At 48.4% G+C, this 17,256-nt stretch overlaps 1 protein-coding gene across 1 annotated transcript; it reads left to right on the top strand.

Annotated features, from left to right (window-relative positions):
* Nucleotides 1–2,921: 2,921 nt before the first annotated feature.
* On the top strand, nt 2,922–7,152 carry LOC119619790 (keratin, type II cytoskeletal 2 oral-like). Its single transcript, XM_037986251.2, has 6 exons — nt 2,922–2,995; nt 3,333–3,485; nt 4,742–4,881; nt 5,549–5,771; nt 6,454–6,488; nt 6,647–7,152. Exons 1-6 carry the CDS (start codon nt 2,922–2,924, stop codon nt 7,150–7,152), a joined length of 1,131 nt encoding a protein of 376 aa, XP_037842179.2.
* Nucleotides 7,153–17,256: the final 10,104 nt, after the last annotated feature.

Genomic DNA, 17,256 nt, shown 5'->3' with positions numbered 1-17,256 from the left:
TTGGGCAAGTAAAGGCCCAGATGCGGGAGCACGTTTACCTTCTTCATCAACAGGTGAGCCCATCTCAAGCCAGCTAGACAGTGAGGAAATCTGGCTCAGTTATGTTGGTCTTTTTCTCCCCTCTTCTCCTTATGAGTCTGAGAAAGTTGTGGGTTCACCCAATATGTCAAGCCCTCTGTGGTATCTCAGCAGTGGTGGGCCTGCTTACTACAGCAGCAGGTGAGGAAAACACTGCAGCCCTCCCTGGATGGAGGCGCCGTCCCTCTGTGTGCCCCGTCCCACGGCTCCTCAGAGGGGCTGCTGAGGCTGCTGCTCCAGGGACTGCTGGCTGCCATCATTGATGTCTCCTAACCATCGCCTTCTGAAACTCAAACACAGAACTCCCCCTCCATCTCAGAAGACTTACAAGCTGCTCGTCTTTGAAAGAGAGGCCTACTCTGCCGAAGCTGAATTTGTATTTGAGGGATGAGTCGACCTGCCATCAGCTTTGTGATGTGAGATGAGGGTGAAGGGGCACCTCCTCCTAGGTGCTTCTCATAGGAAGATTTTAGTGTGAGGAGCTGCAAATGTTGAAGGCATGTGAGGCTTGTTTGCATGTATACATGCAAGGGCCTGGCTGAATGAATGGGCCTGGGTTCTGGATATTCCATGCAAGGGAAAACATGGCAATGACAGTGGTGACTGTGTGGTGTCTGGGCTTGGTTAGCTGCTGACAGTGTCATCAGTACTCTTGGGGTACGATGTGTGGAGATCTCTTTGTGACCCTGGGGTAATAGGAGACCTCACAGAAAGGGCTTGTAGTGATTCTTTGTGGGGTCCCATTTCCCTATGTGTCCTGGGGGAAGCTGAAGAAGTTAGTCTTACCATTGGAACATCACACCTTTTTAGAGGTGAAGCTCTTGAAAATTAAGTGACCTTCTAGAGGTACCTAGCTGGTTCCCAGCAGACATCTCAGTGTCTGGATAAATTTATTTACAGAGGCTGGGTGCAGTGGTTCACGCCCGTAATCCTAGCACTTTGGGAGTCTGAGGTAGGTGGACTGCTTGAGTCCAGGAGTTTGAGACCAGCCTGGGCAACATAGTGAGACCCCGTCTCTACAAAAACTACAAAAATTAGCCAGGCACTACAGGTGGTGCACACCTGTAGTCTTAGCTACTTGGGGGGCTGTGGAGGGAGAAACACCTGAGCCCAAGAGGCAGAGGTTGCAGTGAGCCAAGATCGTGCCACTGCACTCGACCCTGTCTCAAAAAAAATTGTTTACAGAAAAACAGAAAGTGATGCGGAAAATGCAGCTCCTCCGCAGCAAGTGGGTTTGGCTGCCCAAGGTCTCAGTAGTAACCCTTATCCTTAAAGGGGGCTTCTGAGATTTTGGAATCCCGAGTGTCTAGCATAAGGCCTGACATGTGCTTGGTGCTCTGCAAACGTTTGTTGAATGACCAGTTGATTGATATTTACTCCCCTGCTTATATGGTTAGCCTTGAACTTTTGTGCAGAAATGTCTCATAGCAGATAAAAGTTTGAGACATCTTTAGCTAGTGGTTAAGTTTAAATGCAGGACTCAGGTGCATCTAGGATCTTTCTTGGGCAAAGGTCTGCTTGAGAGACATTTCTCTGTGGTTTTCTCTAATTCCCACCTGAGTGCAGTGCACCCAGGATTGTAAACATCTTCCTGGAGACTGCATCTGCTGTAGAATGCTCACTAAGTACCTATGGAGAGCCCATGGTGCTACTGTACTTGCTGTACACAGAGTTGGCACCAGAAAATTCCCCTGAAAGCTCTTGGCAGCTCAGCCATCTCCCTCCAGTACCATAAATAGTTGAAAAAAATAAAAATTTCTCCAGAAAGCCTTCTAGGATCAATCACAATAGAATCCCACAAGGAAGGGATATCTACTTCACTGTCCAATCATCATCATCATTATTAAGTGGTGCCTGGCACATACAAAGTGCTAGTAAATGTCTGTAGAATGAACTGGGTCTTACCTGAACCCAGAAGGCAATGCATTGGAAAGATGCAGGCCTTGGGCTAAACTGGTAGGACAAGAAGCCCTGAGTCCATGTGATTCATGGGATGTGCTCTGGGGCCATGGGGATGACTGAGAGAAGGCAGACCACAGGTGACATTTTTCTCACAGGTATGAAGATGAGATCAACAAGTACACAGCTGCGGTGAATGACTTTGCGGTCCTGAAGAAGGTGAGGGGCCCCTTCCCAGCTTCCAACCCCAAAGCCCTGCTAACCTGAGTGGTTTGAGGGTGGAGGGGAGGCAGAAGCTTAGTGCTGTTGATCTGAGGACTTCTTGTAGGCCCTGCAAGTGAGGGCCAGAAAGAGGGAGGAGGCCAGACAGGGTTCAGGCCCCAGTGGCTCTCTGCCCACCCCTGCTGAAGGGTGTGAAGGTCCCAGCAGACTTTTGCCAAGTCCTTTCCTGATGGGTATGTAGGGTTTATGGACCTGATTAGGCCTTGAGGTGTGATTACAAAATGGACCAAGGGAAGAAATAATTTCTTTCTTTTTTCTATTAGGAGTGCATTCCCAGGAGTTACTTAAAGAAAGAGACATTGAGTGTGGCAAATTTAAATTGTCCCTCAGATCCCCTTCCTCACATATTCTTCTCCCCTTGTCTCAGGGTAAGGGCCCCAGCCCCAGACTTCATTCTTCCTCTCGCGTTATAGTCTCTTTGTGCCCTTCCCTGGTGTGCGTTCACCAGCCCAGCCTGCAGAGTACTTGGTTTAGCAATGTTAGGGGTGCAGCTGCCTGTGCCTGGATGGGGTCTCCTTTCCTCTGAGTGGGAGCTCCCAGGGGCAGGGCCCTGTGGCCCCTTCTTTCTGCCCCTTTCCATAGTATGCAGGACTAGACAGAGCCACAGGTTGTCTAGTCTTGACAGTGACTGAATTATCTCCCAGGACGTCGATGCTGCCCACATGACCAAAGTGGAGCTGGAGGCCACGGTGGAGAGGATGACAGGTGAGATCAACTTCCTGAAGGCCCTCTACAATGATGGAAGTCTCCCTCATTGCCATTCCTCAGGACTCACCTGCCCTGCCTCCTAGAGGAGGGCATTTAGAAGTCCAGCAGGACTGTGGGTCTGTCTGTCCTGACCAGAGAGACACCGGCCCACCCTTGTGGGTAGTTCTACTCTCTGCCTGGACCATTCAAACCTCTGCCTCCTCACCTTCCTTCCTCTGTTGTAGAAGTGGCCATTGCCTTCCAGAAAAGCCTCTAGTGGTGGTCCCTCAGTCCTGAGCACCCCTCTCCTGAGCTGGTGACTTCCCGTGCTCTGCTGGGCAGCCCGGTGTGGGTCTGCTCAGGAGACGGCACGTTTGCTTGTCCCTGTGGGAGCTGTCCCAGATGCAGTCAGACACCAGCAACATGTCTGTGGTTCTTTCCATGGACAACAACCACTGCCTGGACCTGGGCAACATCATTGCCAAGGTCCGTGCCCAGTACAATGAGATTGCCCAGAGGAGCAAGGCTGAGGCCGAGGCATTGTGCTAGACCAAGACGGGTGACAGCATCACGTAGCTTTGGAGAATCTTGTTCCCCCATCAATCTACCTAGATAGTCCAGCATATCACCCAGGAAATCTTAGTGTACGTGAGTGTGGGGCATGATTTCACTTTGCGTAGGTGCTAGGCCTGAGTGTCATGATGGAAGCATAAGCCCACAGCCCTGGTCATGTTCTTTTCCTCCTCATCCACATCTGCTTCTTGATGCTCTCGATCTCTATCCACAACCTCTGGATCATCCTGTTGAGCAGACCCTGCCTCCAAGCCATTCTTCCCACATCTCCATATGGCAGTTACCTCATCTTCCCACTGGTCTGGTCTTATTAACAGAGAACTTTCTTTCCAGTCAGAAAGCTCTGACTTTTCTCTAACCCAGTGCTTCTCAACAGAGGGTAGGGAAGGTACGATTTTCCCCCATGGGACATTTGGAAATATCTGCAAGCATTTTTGACTGTCATACCTAAAAGTGGGGAGGGGGTACTAACTGGCATCTAGTGGGTAGAGGCCAGGGATGCTGTAAACATCTTATAATGCACAGGATGCCAGCCTCTGCAAAAAGAACTATTGTGCCCAAAATGTCAATAGCACCAAGGCTGACAAATTCTTAACCTAAATCTTTCTTGCTGCATCCCCTTTATTGTTATTTCGTGTTAGAAACTCTTCCATTTCTCCTCCACAAAGGCTATGCATCTACGTGCGCTTCTAGTTTGATCACACCGAGGTGTTGAAGCCAGTATCTGGAACAGCCAAGGGAGGGGGATGGACAAAGTCTAACTCCACAGGCCCAGGGAATTCTGCACATTCCCTCCCATTCCCCAAATCTGAATGAGACAGAGTTGGTCCATATACATCTGACTCTTCCCCTGGATTTTCTGCTGGTTAAGAAAGAAGCTGGCTCCATCATCTGGGATGTTTGCATTCAAGTGCCCACACTGTCACTCCATAGCTGGATGACTTTGGTCATGGAACTCAAGCAATCTGTCTCAGCTTTCCTTTTGTATAAGATGGGGATAATAATGCCTTTCTCATCAAGTTGTTGTGAAGACGAATGAGATAAAACAGAGGGTCTGGTGCACAGTGACTGCTCAACAAACAGTAGCTACTGTTCTGGAAGACAGGACTTCTGATGCAGGGAGGGAGCACTGGGTCTGCATACACCTGTGCTCTGATTTTTCCATTTGTGGTATGAAGGTGTTGAAGCAGGTGATCTATAAGACCCCTTTTCTGAAAATGTGACTTTTCTGGACACAGCTGGGGGAGCTGCAGACCATGGCCAACAGGCATGGGGATGACCTGAGGAACACCAAGAGTGAGATCATGGAGCTCAACAGGATGATCCAGAGGCTGTGGGTGGAGATCGAGAGCATCGAGAAGCAGATGGGGATGAGGAGGACAAGAACGTGACCAGGGCTGTGGGCTTATGCTTCCATTATGACACTCAGGCCTAGCACCTACACAAAGTGAAATCATGCCCCACACTCACGTACACTAAGATTTCCTGGGTGATATGCTGGGCTAGCGCTGAACTAAGATTGTTATGTGGATTTAGTTTCTGCTTCCCTGGGGCTTGAAGGTTGATATGGGATAGAAACTGAATACAGACATCATTAGGTGGTTGGAGAAAGAAGTTGACTGTTGAAGACTGAATTGGGGGAGCAGCCAAGGAAGCCTACATCTAGATGGGTTAAGGCAGAGGGAAAGTTTCTCTGATAATTCATGAAGACTTCCTGGAGGAGGGAAATTTTCAGAAGATGCTCAGTTATTTCCCACAAAAAAGGAGAGAGGCACAGGAAGGGTCTGGCTCCTCCTGAGTTGGTACAGCCCCTTGAAGCCAGGTGTTTCTAATCCCATTCCCTGGTGAGCTAGGACCTAGATCCAAGCCCAGGCTTCTCTGCTGACCAGCTGTCTAGCCTTTAACCCCAGTGCCTGGGGTTTCCTCACTTATCCAACATCAGGTAACACAGGGCAAGCACCAAGCACACAGGATGGGCTGTCAGTGAATGACACTCGAATCTAAACTGGACTCCTGGCTCCCCACACTAAGAACGCCAAGCTGCAGACGACCATCGCTGATGCAGAGCAGTGCCGGGAGGTGGCCCTCAAGGACACTAATGCCAGGCTTCAGGATATCAAGTATGGACTGCAGCAGGCCAAAGAGGACATGGCCTTGCTGCTTTGCACATACCAGGTGCTGATGAATGTCAAGCTGGCCCTGGACGTGGAGATCACCACCTACTGGACCCTCCTGGAGGGCGAGGAGTGCAGGTGAGAGTCCGTCTGGTTCCCAGGAGGCCCGAAGCCTGGGGCTTTCCTGCTTGAGCATGCTGCCAGGTGTGGGAGCTGTGTGTGCTGTCGGAGGTGGCGGTGGCCATTGGCAGGCACAGCCTCTCGTTCAGGGCTGGGAGATGCTGTCACACCAAGAAAGCTGTGCTTCCTATGCCATATGAACACATTAGCGCCTTACCTGGGGTAGTGTGCTATGTTTTAGCTATACAATGTATGTCTGCAAAGATGAAGGGTCATAGACATAAATGTTACTTCTAGGCCATTTCTTTATTACTGCTTTAATTGTAAGTTTTAAAGAGTGGGTTCCAGTACACTGGCACATGGGTATAGGGTTCTGTCCCATGTGGGTTCAAATAGCCTTTGCTAAATGAAGAGTATCCTGAGGAGGTGGAGAGGATGGGTGGGTCCAGAAATGTTCTGTGTCCTCTGGTCTGTATCTCCTTGGGAGATGTCAGTGGAAAGAGTAACACTTTAACCTTACCCAAGAGAAAGAACAATGTGTTTTATGATTTTCTGAGCACCCGTCCAGCTTATTTCTCACTCTCTACATCAATCAGGAGGGAATGGGAGTGGGGTGACCAAGACTGTCCTTGCTGTTGACCTAAGGAAGGCCATTTAGGGAGAGGGAGGAACTGAGCGAACTGTCTGATCTTCCCCACAGGGTGTCTGGGAGGTACCAGAGTTCCGTGAGCCTCGGTGAGTATTGGGTTATTTCTCTTGGAAGGGGCTGGAGGCCTCGGAATGCAGTTTCTCAAGCCATGTGCCAGCGCTGGTGCGGCGCCATCCAGCCTGCAGGCTGGAAGAGCTGTTGGTGGCGGTTGTGGAGAAGCCAACCTCCCCTCCCCTCCCTGAAGCCTGTCCTCCCCACGCCTTGCCGGATCTCCGCGGGGCGTCACCCTGGGGAAGACCTGCGGCCCGAGACTGTGGGAGGGGCTGGCGTGCGGAGCAGACACTGCCAGGCTCCCTGACGCCGACTTTCTTTGCAGAGATGGTCCACAGCAGCAGCGGTGGCGGCTGCGCCCTGGGAGGAGGAGCCGGAGCTGGGGCCTGCGGAGGTAGCGGGGGCTGCAGCGGCTGGGACTTGGACGGGAGCTCCGCGGGGCGCGGGGGCTTCTCTGGTTCCGGGACTTCTGCGCCGCCAGCCCGGGTGGCGGCGGCGGCAGCAGCAGTGCGGCCAGCATCTCACAAAACTCCTCCCAGAGCCGGCGGTCCCGCCACAAGTTCTGAACCCGGCGCCAGAGGCGTCCTCAGACCAGCCTCCTTCGCCCTCGGCAGGCCCCGCTCTGAGCTCCCGCGCACCCCCGCGGGGCCCCTTCCCTCCACTGCTTCTGACCTGTGCCCCGGAGCCCCACATTCCTAGACGGCTGGCATCGCAGCAACCCGAAAGTTGCCGGGATGGATGAGTAGGCAATAAACCCTCCTCTGCCGGACTCGGCGGCTCATGCCTGTAATCCCAGCACTTTGGCAGGCCGAGGCCGGAGGATCACTTGAGCCCAGGAGTTTGAGGCTGCATTGAGCTAGCATGGCACCACTGCACTGCAGCCTGGGCAACTGAGCGAGACCCTGTCTTTAAACAAACAAACAAAATCTGAAAAAACATCCACCCACACAAGGCAGTGCCCAGGTTCTGGGCCATGTCACCGCTTGTGCCCTGAAAGTGCCCCCACCCCAGCCAATGTCCCACTGCCTCATGGGACAATTCCAACGGGCCCATTCCTCTCCCTGTAGGCAGGGCCTCCCTGGTCCCCACTTCCTGCTGGTGCTTTGATTTCCCAAGACTGGCACTTGTCCCATCTTGGTTTCAAGAAAGGAATTCTCTGTTCTGTACAATCTTCAATAAAGTGCGTTGTGTTTCAGACATCATGGTAGAATTTTCATTCTGGATTCCAAGTCATTAAGACTTTCTTTGTGGCCAGTGGGTCATTTACAGTCCGTTTCACACACACAGCTCTGGTCTGAACTGGGAGGGGGACCCTGGGGAGGAAGTACTGAGAGTTCCCAGGCTGGAGGGGCAGGGCCTTTTCACCCAGGAGATACTATGGATGACATACATCCACCATCCTAATTGTTCAGATTTGAATTCACAAAAATTTCATTATATTTGAAAAAAGTTGTAGGTTAGATTTCCTTGTTTTTCTAGTAATTCGAAATACGTCTGAAATTCTCCAGGAATCACAGCTAATTATAATCAAAGGAGTTGCTAGTAGTCAAACATTTTCAAAAGCAATTATAAAAATTCAAATGTTTTATGGCAAAAGTTATATATGCCGAGGATGTATGTTAACATGTTTGATATGATGTGGAGCGGAGCCTTCAAATATTGAGAGTTATGAGAACAAAGAACTTCAAATGGTCTGGTAACAGGTCACCCCCACCCTCATCCCTACCCCTACCGCAGATGAGAGCACAGAATCCAGGCAGATCCAGGAATACTTGGATAGAACAGAGGTTTGGTGCTGGGTATGGGGCATGCGAGTGGGAGAAGTAAAAGGTGAGCAAACATGCAAAGGCGTACATGCACGACAGCCTTCCTCGTAAAATACTAACCAGTGTGGGAGACTGAGGAAGGTTGTCAGAGATAGCGAGAAAGAGATAGTATTCCTTGATAACAGATCACAGAAACTCTTAGCTAAGTACACAAAAAGCTGAGAGAGATAGCCAAAGGCTCACCACACTAGAAAAACAGCACACAACTACAGCTTCAACAGAGAATGTTCCAGTTCTAAGGTGAAACATTTATCTGGGATAGTCTAAATCAGAGAGGAGGAAGCCTGGGAACTGTCCACTGCAGCTTGCACTGGGAGAGGCTATGTCTTCACCTCTCAAAAACAAGCAACTGTCCAAGGATTCTCTTTTCTCCATGCCCTCATTCTTATCCTTTATCTTTTTGATATAGCCATCCTAACAGGTGCCAAGTAATGTCTCATTGTGGTTTTGATTTGCATTTCTCTGATGGTTAGTGATGTTGACCAACTTGTACACTGTGGGTGGGAAGGTAAATTGGTATAGTACGGCCATGATGGAAAACAGTATGGAGGTTCCTCAAAACATTAAAATGGAACTACCATATGACCCAGCAACGCCACATCTGAGTATATATTCAAGAGAAATTAAATCACTATCTTGAAGAGACATCTGCACCTCCATGTTCATTGCAGCTTTATCCACAATAGCCAAGATACGAAATCAACCCAAGTGTCCATTGATGGATAAATGGACAAAGAAAATGTAGACTATATACACAATGGGATATTAGTTAGCCATACAAAGGAATAAATCTTGTCATTTGCGACAACATAGACAAACGGAGGACATGATGCTAAGTGAAATAAGCCAGACTTTGAAAGACAAATATTTTACCTGGGCATGGTGGCACATGCCTGTGATCCCACCTACTTGGGAGGCTGAGGCATGAGAATCACTTGAACCTGGGAGGTGGAGGTTGCAGTGAATATTTCAGCCTGGGTGACAGAGCAAAGCCCTGCCCTGTCTCAAAACAAAACAAAACAAAACAAAACAAAAAACCAAAACTTTAGAATCTCATTATATGTGGAATCTAAGACAGTCAAACTCATAGAAATGGAGTGAAGGGTGATTGCCAGGGGTTGGAAGTAGGGGTGGGGGAAATGGGAAGATGTTGGTTAAAGTGTATGAAATTTCAGTTATGATGAAATTTTCTCTATGGTGAATAAGTTCTCTAAATGAACAAGAAAAAGCGAGCCCACATGTGCCTCTTAAGCAGTGAATGCAGCTTGGAGAGATTGTCCTTTAGCTTAATGACAGAGGAGATAGTTTCGGCTTGTTTCAAACTCATCAATAAATTGCCATGCTCCTTTAAATAGATGATTAAAGAAAAGCTTGTCTGCATCTTTTATATGATTTACAATATATTACGGGGTCAGTTTCCTGCTTATGGCAACATTCTAATTTAAGGGAAGCTGGATGGAAAATGCAGTTTGGTTAATAGAAATTTGCTTTTGTCATAATATAGTAATCGTTAAAGTTGATGATCTCTTGTTATTTGCCTGACATGTGCTGAGCTTTATCTGAATTAACCCATCTAATCTTCACAGCCCTGTGAGGTAGGCAGTGTTATGGCCTCTGCTTCACAAAAGAGGAAATGAAAGCACAGAGAGATGAATGAACTCATCCAGGGTCACATAACTAGAAGGGATGGCACCAGGATTCAAACTCCAGCAGGCCTAACCTGAAAGCCCTCCTAAATTGCCCCATAAAGCAGAAGATAAGATAGTACAGCAAGAAACTCTCAGGCTTTGGAACCCAGCTGCCAGGTATAATCTGGGCCCACTCCTTACCAGGAGTGTGTGACCTTGAACAGGCTGCTTGGCCACCCTCCTGACCCTTCACACAAAAGTCATCAGTAAAATGCAGTTGTGTGGATGGAATCATGTCATCTGTTTAATTCTTGGCACATTGTAAGAGCTCAATAAAGGGTCATTACTGATTATGGCCAACATTTCAGGAACCTGTCTATTCTTTTTTTTTTTTTTTTTTTTTTTTTTTTTGAGACGGAGTCTGGCTCTGTCGCCCAGGCTGGAGTGCAGTGGCCGGATCTCAGCTCACTGCAAGCTCTGCCTCCCGGGTTTACGCCATTCTCCTGCCTCAGCCTCCCGAGTAGCTGGGACCACAGGCGCCGCCACCACGCCCGGCTAGTTTTTTGTATTTTTTAGTAGAGACGGGGTTTCACCGTGTTCGCCAGGATGGTCTCGATCTCCTGACCTCGTGATCCGCCCGTCTCGGCCTCCCAAAGTGCTGGGATTACAGGCTTGAGCCACCGCGCCCGGCCGAACCTGTCTATTCTTTAAACGAAGAGAATAACACACTGCAAATTCCTTATGGTTATAAAGCACTGTAATCTCTCCCACCATAGTCAAGTGAGACATGAACCTGGAATTGATGGCAGGTCTCATATTACCCTCAGGGACTTGGGATGCTGGTCCCACCTCACCACTAACTAGCCCTGTAACCTTGAGACTGGCCCGTCCTCTTTGATCCAACATATAGAAGCATTCTCTGCCCAGACAGCGCCATTCCTCTGCCGGGACCTCACTGTTTCTTTTGGAATTCAATCCAAGTCTAACCTGTAGCCTTATTTTCCTTTGGGGCCACACCTGCCTAGCTGCTCCCTTTGCTTCAGAGACAAGAGAGTTGCCAGGCTGAGGCACAAAAATTGCTTGAACCCGCGAGGTGGAGGTTGCAGTGAGCATTTCAGCCTGGGCGAATTATAAACAAATAAATGGTTGTATAAATAAATAAATAAATGGTTGTATAAATAATCATGACTTCCAGCATGTTGGATGGAAGAGCTTTGGCATGCTTGGCACAATATTGTCTCTGGACCTTTGCCATGGGAATTTGTAAGCTGCCCTTGGTGAGGCCTCTAGACAATATCCAGGCCCAAGAGCACCTACTGAGTTTACCGAGAAGGAAGGAGACTGCCCGATTCTTATGTTCTAGGCAGACTCTGAGATTCTAGTTAAACGGATGTCAAAGTGGCATCCAGGCTAGTTTTGGGCCTCAGGAGGAGCTTAAGGCCCTAGTTGTTGCCCCAAACACACACCCTAACCCAGGAATCAGAGGATTCACCAGGGATGTTCCTGTGTGCCTGGCACCACATTCCCACCCCTGCATTCAGGCTTGTTAGAGATTGAAGGTGCAACACCCCATACATTCATCTCTCCCAGGCTGCAGGAGAACAGAGGCACCTGGGTATTTCCCACAGGACTCCTTATTCTTTCTGAATTCAGAGGGAGGGGAAGGTAGCCAAGCTCTAGTTCTATCTGCACCACCAACTTTTTTGGGTAACTTTGGCCATGTCCCTGTCTTTGTACCCATTTCTTCCTTGTAAAATGGAGAACTGGGCTGATACTGTCCATCATATGTTTGGCTGTGATGCTCCTATGCAGGAAGAAGAGTGGGCCAAGGGTGGGCAAGCAAAGGCTAGGAGATTCTATTCAGTCACAAGAGGTTTCTCTCCCTGATATGTGTCACATCACTGCCTCCACTGTGCTGACGACAGATCAAAAGGCTCTCATTTCAAGGAGATTAAAGGCCACCATTCCTAGACCAGGGTTGCAGCTCTCCACTCTCTCCTTGGTGGGGACTGGTGAGTGAGAGTCTCCCTCCCTTCCTTATTCCAGCCCCACGCCCCTGACGCACCTCTGTGATATCCACTTCCAGACTCTGGGACATGTAGGGTGAGGTGGGCGATAGAACTTTGGTAGCTGCTCCTGCTGGTCACACCAGCAGCTCTTCTGAACCCTGCTTCCAGCTGCTGTCTGGAACTGTGATCCAGGTGGCTGATAGTTTGCTCTGGGCCTCATCCTCTTGGCAGCCCTGAGTTTCAGTAACTGGGAGATGGGCTGGGGGAGCTGGAGCCTTCAACTAATTCCCCATTTTCTTTTAAGGTGGCAGGTGGGGAGAGGAGGAAGCGGGCACATCTTTCTCCAAGGGCCCCATCTCTTCTGCAATACATGTAAGTTCCGAAGTGGGAATGCCTGGGTTCAAATCTCCATTCCACTATTTTCATTAGTGTATTCTTGGACAAGATTCTTGTTCCAAGTCTCGCTTTGTCCATTTGCAAAATGAACATAGTAAGAATATCTTCCTTATGATGTTGGTATTTAGATTTCATGAGACCTTCCATGTTATAGACTCAGCACAGTGCATGGTCCATGGAAAGCACCTGGTGAAGTTCACTATTATGATAATGATCATTACTCCTATCTGTGTCCTTAGACTGAATGGAATCTCAAGAGGCCATTTCATTTGTCCTTCTGTTTCCTCCAAGCCAGTGGTCCCCAAACTTGCTGCACATTAAAACCACCTTTTAAAAATTCTAAAGTTCAGACTATAGCCCCAGACCAATTAAACTCCACTCCTTAGGTGTGGGCCCAGGCACCAGTGATTTTGAAGCTTTCTAGCTGATTCCAGTGTGAGCCAGTTTGGAAACCGTGGCTGTCTGCAGTCTAACCAGCTGAGGAGTTTCTTTTAGGGGTAGTGATTCGTCCTAGGAACATTATTTACCCACTAATATTGATTTGAGTTGAAACACTTCCTTTGAGACAAGCAAAATCTCTCATGCTTCACTTTAAGTCATTTTTTTTTTTTCTGAGGAAGTAGAGAATAGCTATCACCCTCCACCAAAAGCTTGGATAGTGAGTGTATGCCCTCTCCCCTCCCAAGCCCTTCAAGGGATGACAGCAGCCCAGCAGGGGCCATCAGCTGATGGGAGGTAGACGAGGATGTTGGCATTGGATGCTGAAAGCTGATCATAGACAGAGATCAAAGAAGCTTCCTAAACTGCTGTCTGGGACTTCCTTTTTTATTTTATCACAATGGAATACTTTCACATTCAGCATGAGAGCATATAGAAACTGTGTGAGTGCTGAACAAATTCCACTCAGAGACATTGCTGGAACCCTCTGTGACCCAAGCCAAGCTCAGGCCTCACGGTTTCGCAGTTGCTCCCTCGAGGCAAGGGGGCCTCTTCCTGGCTCCCCCATCGCACCCCTTCACATGCCCATTCCTTCCTCTAGGCCTTGGCACAAGCAGTTTCTCTGGTCCTTTCCTGTCTCAGTCCCTACTGTAGGGCACCCTCCCTACTGGCCTACAGTACATCCTTCAAGGTTAGCTTGAGCTTACCTTTGCTTCTGTGAAGGATTCTCCAGCTGCTTCTCTTTCTAAAAACTCTCATCGCACTCATAGGTCTCAATGCTGTAGCCACAGCCACACAATAACACCACTCGTAAGAGCAAGCCTTTCAAAATATTTGTTGTCTTCAAGTGCTCTACTTAAGGGTCAGATGAACAGGGCTCAGGGAACTCAGTGATTAGTTCAATCATAAAACTGGTACATGGGGGAGCTGGGTTTTAACTTCAGGGGCACTTAACTGTGGGGCCCAAGCTCTTGGTTATCCAAGCTGTCCACGTGTCTTCACTTTAACTCAGTCAGGTAGGCCTTTGTTATTGGCCCACTCTGCCCAGCAGTTGCGAGAGGAAAGCTGCTCCTGGTCCATGAAGTTTTTTCCCAAAAGCAAGGAGCTTCCTATCTGTTTAGGTGGCAGTAGAGACAGATGTGAAGGGGTTAATTATGTGCATTCTTCATGAGGGGGAGGTGGGGCTGAAAGTGAGTGGTGCAGCCGGAGACAGAGAGGAGGGTTCACAAGGAGGGGTTAGGGGAAGGAACCCCACTTGTGTGACTCCTTGGGGCTTACAAAGTGCTCTTCCATATTTGTTCTTAGCTATTCATTACAATCACTCTGCAAAGCTGTATGTGTGTGTATATATATATATATATATATATAGAGAGAGAGAGAGAGAGAGAGAGACAGACAGACAGACAGACAGACAGAGTCTCTCCCTCTTTTGCCCAGGCTGGAGTGCAGTGGTGCCATCTCGGCTCACTGCAACCTCCACCTCCCAGGTTCAAGTGATTCTCCTGCCTCAGCCTCCCAAGTAGCTGGGATTATATATTTTTGTATTTTTAGTAGAGATAGGGTTTCACTATGTTGGCCAGGCTGGTCTCAAAACTCCTGACCTCAGGTGAGCCACCCACCTCTGCCTCCAAAAGTGCTGGGATTATAGTTGTGAGCCACTGCGCCCGGCTGGCTACTATTTTCTTTATTTTAGAGGTTAGGAAACTGAGGTTCAAGGAGTCAAGTGTCCTAGTCATGGGGCTAGGAAGGGGAGGAGCTAGGAGTCAGAGCTGGGTTTCAAGATGCCCAATTCAAGGATCTGTTCGCCATACCCCTGCTGTTTCCTGTCTGGGACCTACTATCCCTTCTCCATAACCGCCCCCATTTTCTCGGCCAGACCCCTGCTTCTTCCCCCTACTCTGTTCTCTCTGCCTCTTCTCTGATACCTGACTCAGAATCCTGGTCTTCAGGCAGCTTTCTCACACGAACCCACCCCATTCCCTAGCTTCACCTCCCTTTCCTTCTTCTGCTTCTACTGGTTCTCTCCTTGTCACTCTGTGCTGGAGGCTAGGCCCTCACTTCCCTCTTCTGCCTTAGGGTTAGGAGTATGGCTGTGTGGACCATAGGTGCCTAGGACTACGGTGAGCAACAGTTCTGATTTGCCCAGGTATATCTTGGTTTAAGTACTAAAAATCTCAGGCAAAGTAGGACAGCTGTCATCCCACCAGGATCTGTGAGCAGCTATTTCTGCCTGTTTAGTGATTCCAGTGCTCTGTGCTTTTTTCTCCCCACATGACTTACAGCTTTGAATTCTGAGAAGTAGACACTTTGGTTCCTTAAGTGTCTGAGGCTCTAGAGTAGGCAGCTTGCCTAAGATGACACAGCCAGCCAGCAGCAGGGCTTCTGCCTATACATTTCAGGCTCACTGCCTCCTCTATCCCACAGTGTCTCCTGGATGGCCCACTGAACAGATAACATGCACGGAATGCAGAGGTTCATGAGAAGAGGGCGTGGAAGCTTGGAATTGTCCTTGGTGCCTTTCCCTGCCCCAGGATGGCTTCTCACTCTGGCTCCCCAACACTGCTCTTGTTTCTACCACCTGTTCTTCCCCACGTCTATTGGGATTTCTGTCACAACTTTCTTTTCTTTTCTTTCTTTCTTTTTTTTTCTTGAGGTAGAGTTTCACTCTTGTTGCCCAGGCTAGAGTGCAATGGCGCGATCTCGGCTTACCGCAACCTCCACCTCCTGGGTTCAAGCGATTCTCCTGCCTCAGCCTCCCGAGTAGCTGGGATTACAGGCATGTGCCACCACACCTAGCTAATTTTTTGTATTTTTAGTAGAGACAGGATTTCACTGTGTTAGCCAGAATGGTCTCGATCTCCTGACCTCTGTATTTTTTTTTTTTTTTTTTTTTTTGTGAGAGTGCAGGCTGGAGTGCAGTGGCACGATCAGGGTTCACTGCAGCCTTGACCTCCCAGGCTCAATTAATCCTCCTACCTCAGCCCCCCTGACCCCTGGGAGCTGGGACTACAGGCGTGTGCTTGTAGCAAAAAATTAATGCCTGGTTAATTTTTTGTATTTTTAGTAGAGACGGGGTTTCGCCATATTGGGCAGGCTGGTCTTGAACTCCTGGGCTCAAGTGATCTGTTCGCCTTGACCTCCCACAGTGCTGGGATTACAGGAGTGAGGTATCACACCTGGCCTTCTGCATTCTTAATTCTTATGAGTTCACAGCACAGACTTCATCATGTAGTTTGCCTTTTCCCTTTAATATGGTACAAGTCATTTCTGGTTCTGCTGCAGAGTCTCCAACAAGATGATTTAAAATAATTGTATCCAACTGGGCAAGCCATCACAGCCATTTTTCTAAGGCTGGAGATTTTTTCCCCAAGTTAAAAAAATTATCATTACATTTTGGATGAAAGCCACAGCTATTTGAGTCCAGAGGGAAAACACACATTTTTTTGTTAGCGTACACTGATGATCACTGAATGAGCTTCTCTCCAGGATGCTGTCTGGGACGTGCTTCTCAGAGTGTGAGCACAGATCAGTGCTGGTCTACAGCGCTTTGTTATTGCCTTGTGGTAAGCACAGAATTTGAGAGTAGCCTTTTAGAAAATTATTATTATTGTTGCTATTTTTAGCATTTAAACAATGTTTTGCTTGCTGAATCTAAAAATCAAAAAAATTAGGGCTTGCATTTCGTATATCTCTTAAAAATTATCTTTAAGAGGTAATTCATTTAATTCTATTTTACAAAAGTATTGTCTATAAAGAACCAGAAATGATAAAACAGAAAGAGAAATAGGGATGGTTTGTCTTCTGGTCTAGAAGGCAATATTAGGTACTGGTAGACGCTCAACAAATCTTGAACCACTGATTTTTGGTGCTGAAGTACCTCGTGTGGTTTTGTGTTTGAGGAGTCTGAGGCTTATCAAGCAACACACAACGTGAATGACCTTGGGCAGAATCTGTGGGCCTACACTTGTACTCAGTGACCACAATATTGCACTTCCATGTGATAAAATTTTGGGTGCTCATGGTGATAACTTCAGGGAGCAGAAGCAGTGCGTGGGGAGATGGGAACAAAACTTTTGCCCCACCAGGACAATGCTATGACAGAAAGTATTTCCACCTCTGTCCCAGCTGTTGTCCTGAGGTCTCCAGACACTATCTAACTTTGCCCCAGATCTCCCAGGTACACCCCAGAAACAAACAGCTCAGTGGTGGAGTTTCTTAGGAAGAGATGAACTGACGATTTGGGGGGAATCTGTATAGGAGTTTCCAGCAATGAGGTCCTGAGAGATTATTGCACTCTGATCTCTAAATGGCAAGAGATGAATGATAAATGATCGAGTTGGGGAAGTTTGTCTGCAGTCTGATTTCTGCAACTCATAGGTGTGAGGTTTTAAACAGATGTTGCTGGCAGGCAAACTAAACATTAATACTCCCCTTTCAGGATTGTAAAGATGCCCAGCCCAGCAATATGTGTGTGTCTATATATAGAGACGGAGCCAGATCCCTTCC

Source organism: Chlorocebus sabaeus, chromosome 11, assembly GCF_047675955.1.
Source record: "Chlorocebus sabaeus isolate Y175 chromosome 11, mChlSab1.0.hap1, whole genome shotgun sequence".
Classification (NCBI taxonomy): domain Eukaryota; kingdom Metazoa; phylum Chordata; class Mammalia; order Primates; family Cercopithecidae; genus Chlorocebus; species Chlorocebus sabaeus.
Note: the sequence above shows the minus strand (reverse complement) of the source record. Positions and strands in the feature narration are given on the sequence as shown.

What these genes read in the sequence shown, in the direction of transcription:
- LOC119619790 (XM_037986251.2), top strand. Translation starts at nt 2,922, where the DNA reads ATGACCAAAGTGGAGCTGGAGGCCACGGTGGAGAGGATGACAGGTGAG. An exon ending in AGCAAGGCTGAGGCCGAGGC is followed by an intron (nt 3,486 to 4,741) that starts ATTGTGCTAGAC and finishes TCTGAAAATGTG; the next exon opens with ACTTTTCTGGACACAGCTGG. An exon ending in CCAGAGTTCCGTGAGCCTCG is followed by an intron (nt 6,489 to 6,646) that starts GTGAGTATTGGG and finishes CCCTCCCTGAAG; the next exon opens with CCTGTCCTCCCCACGCCTTG.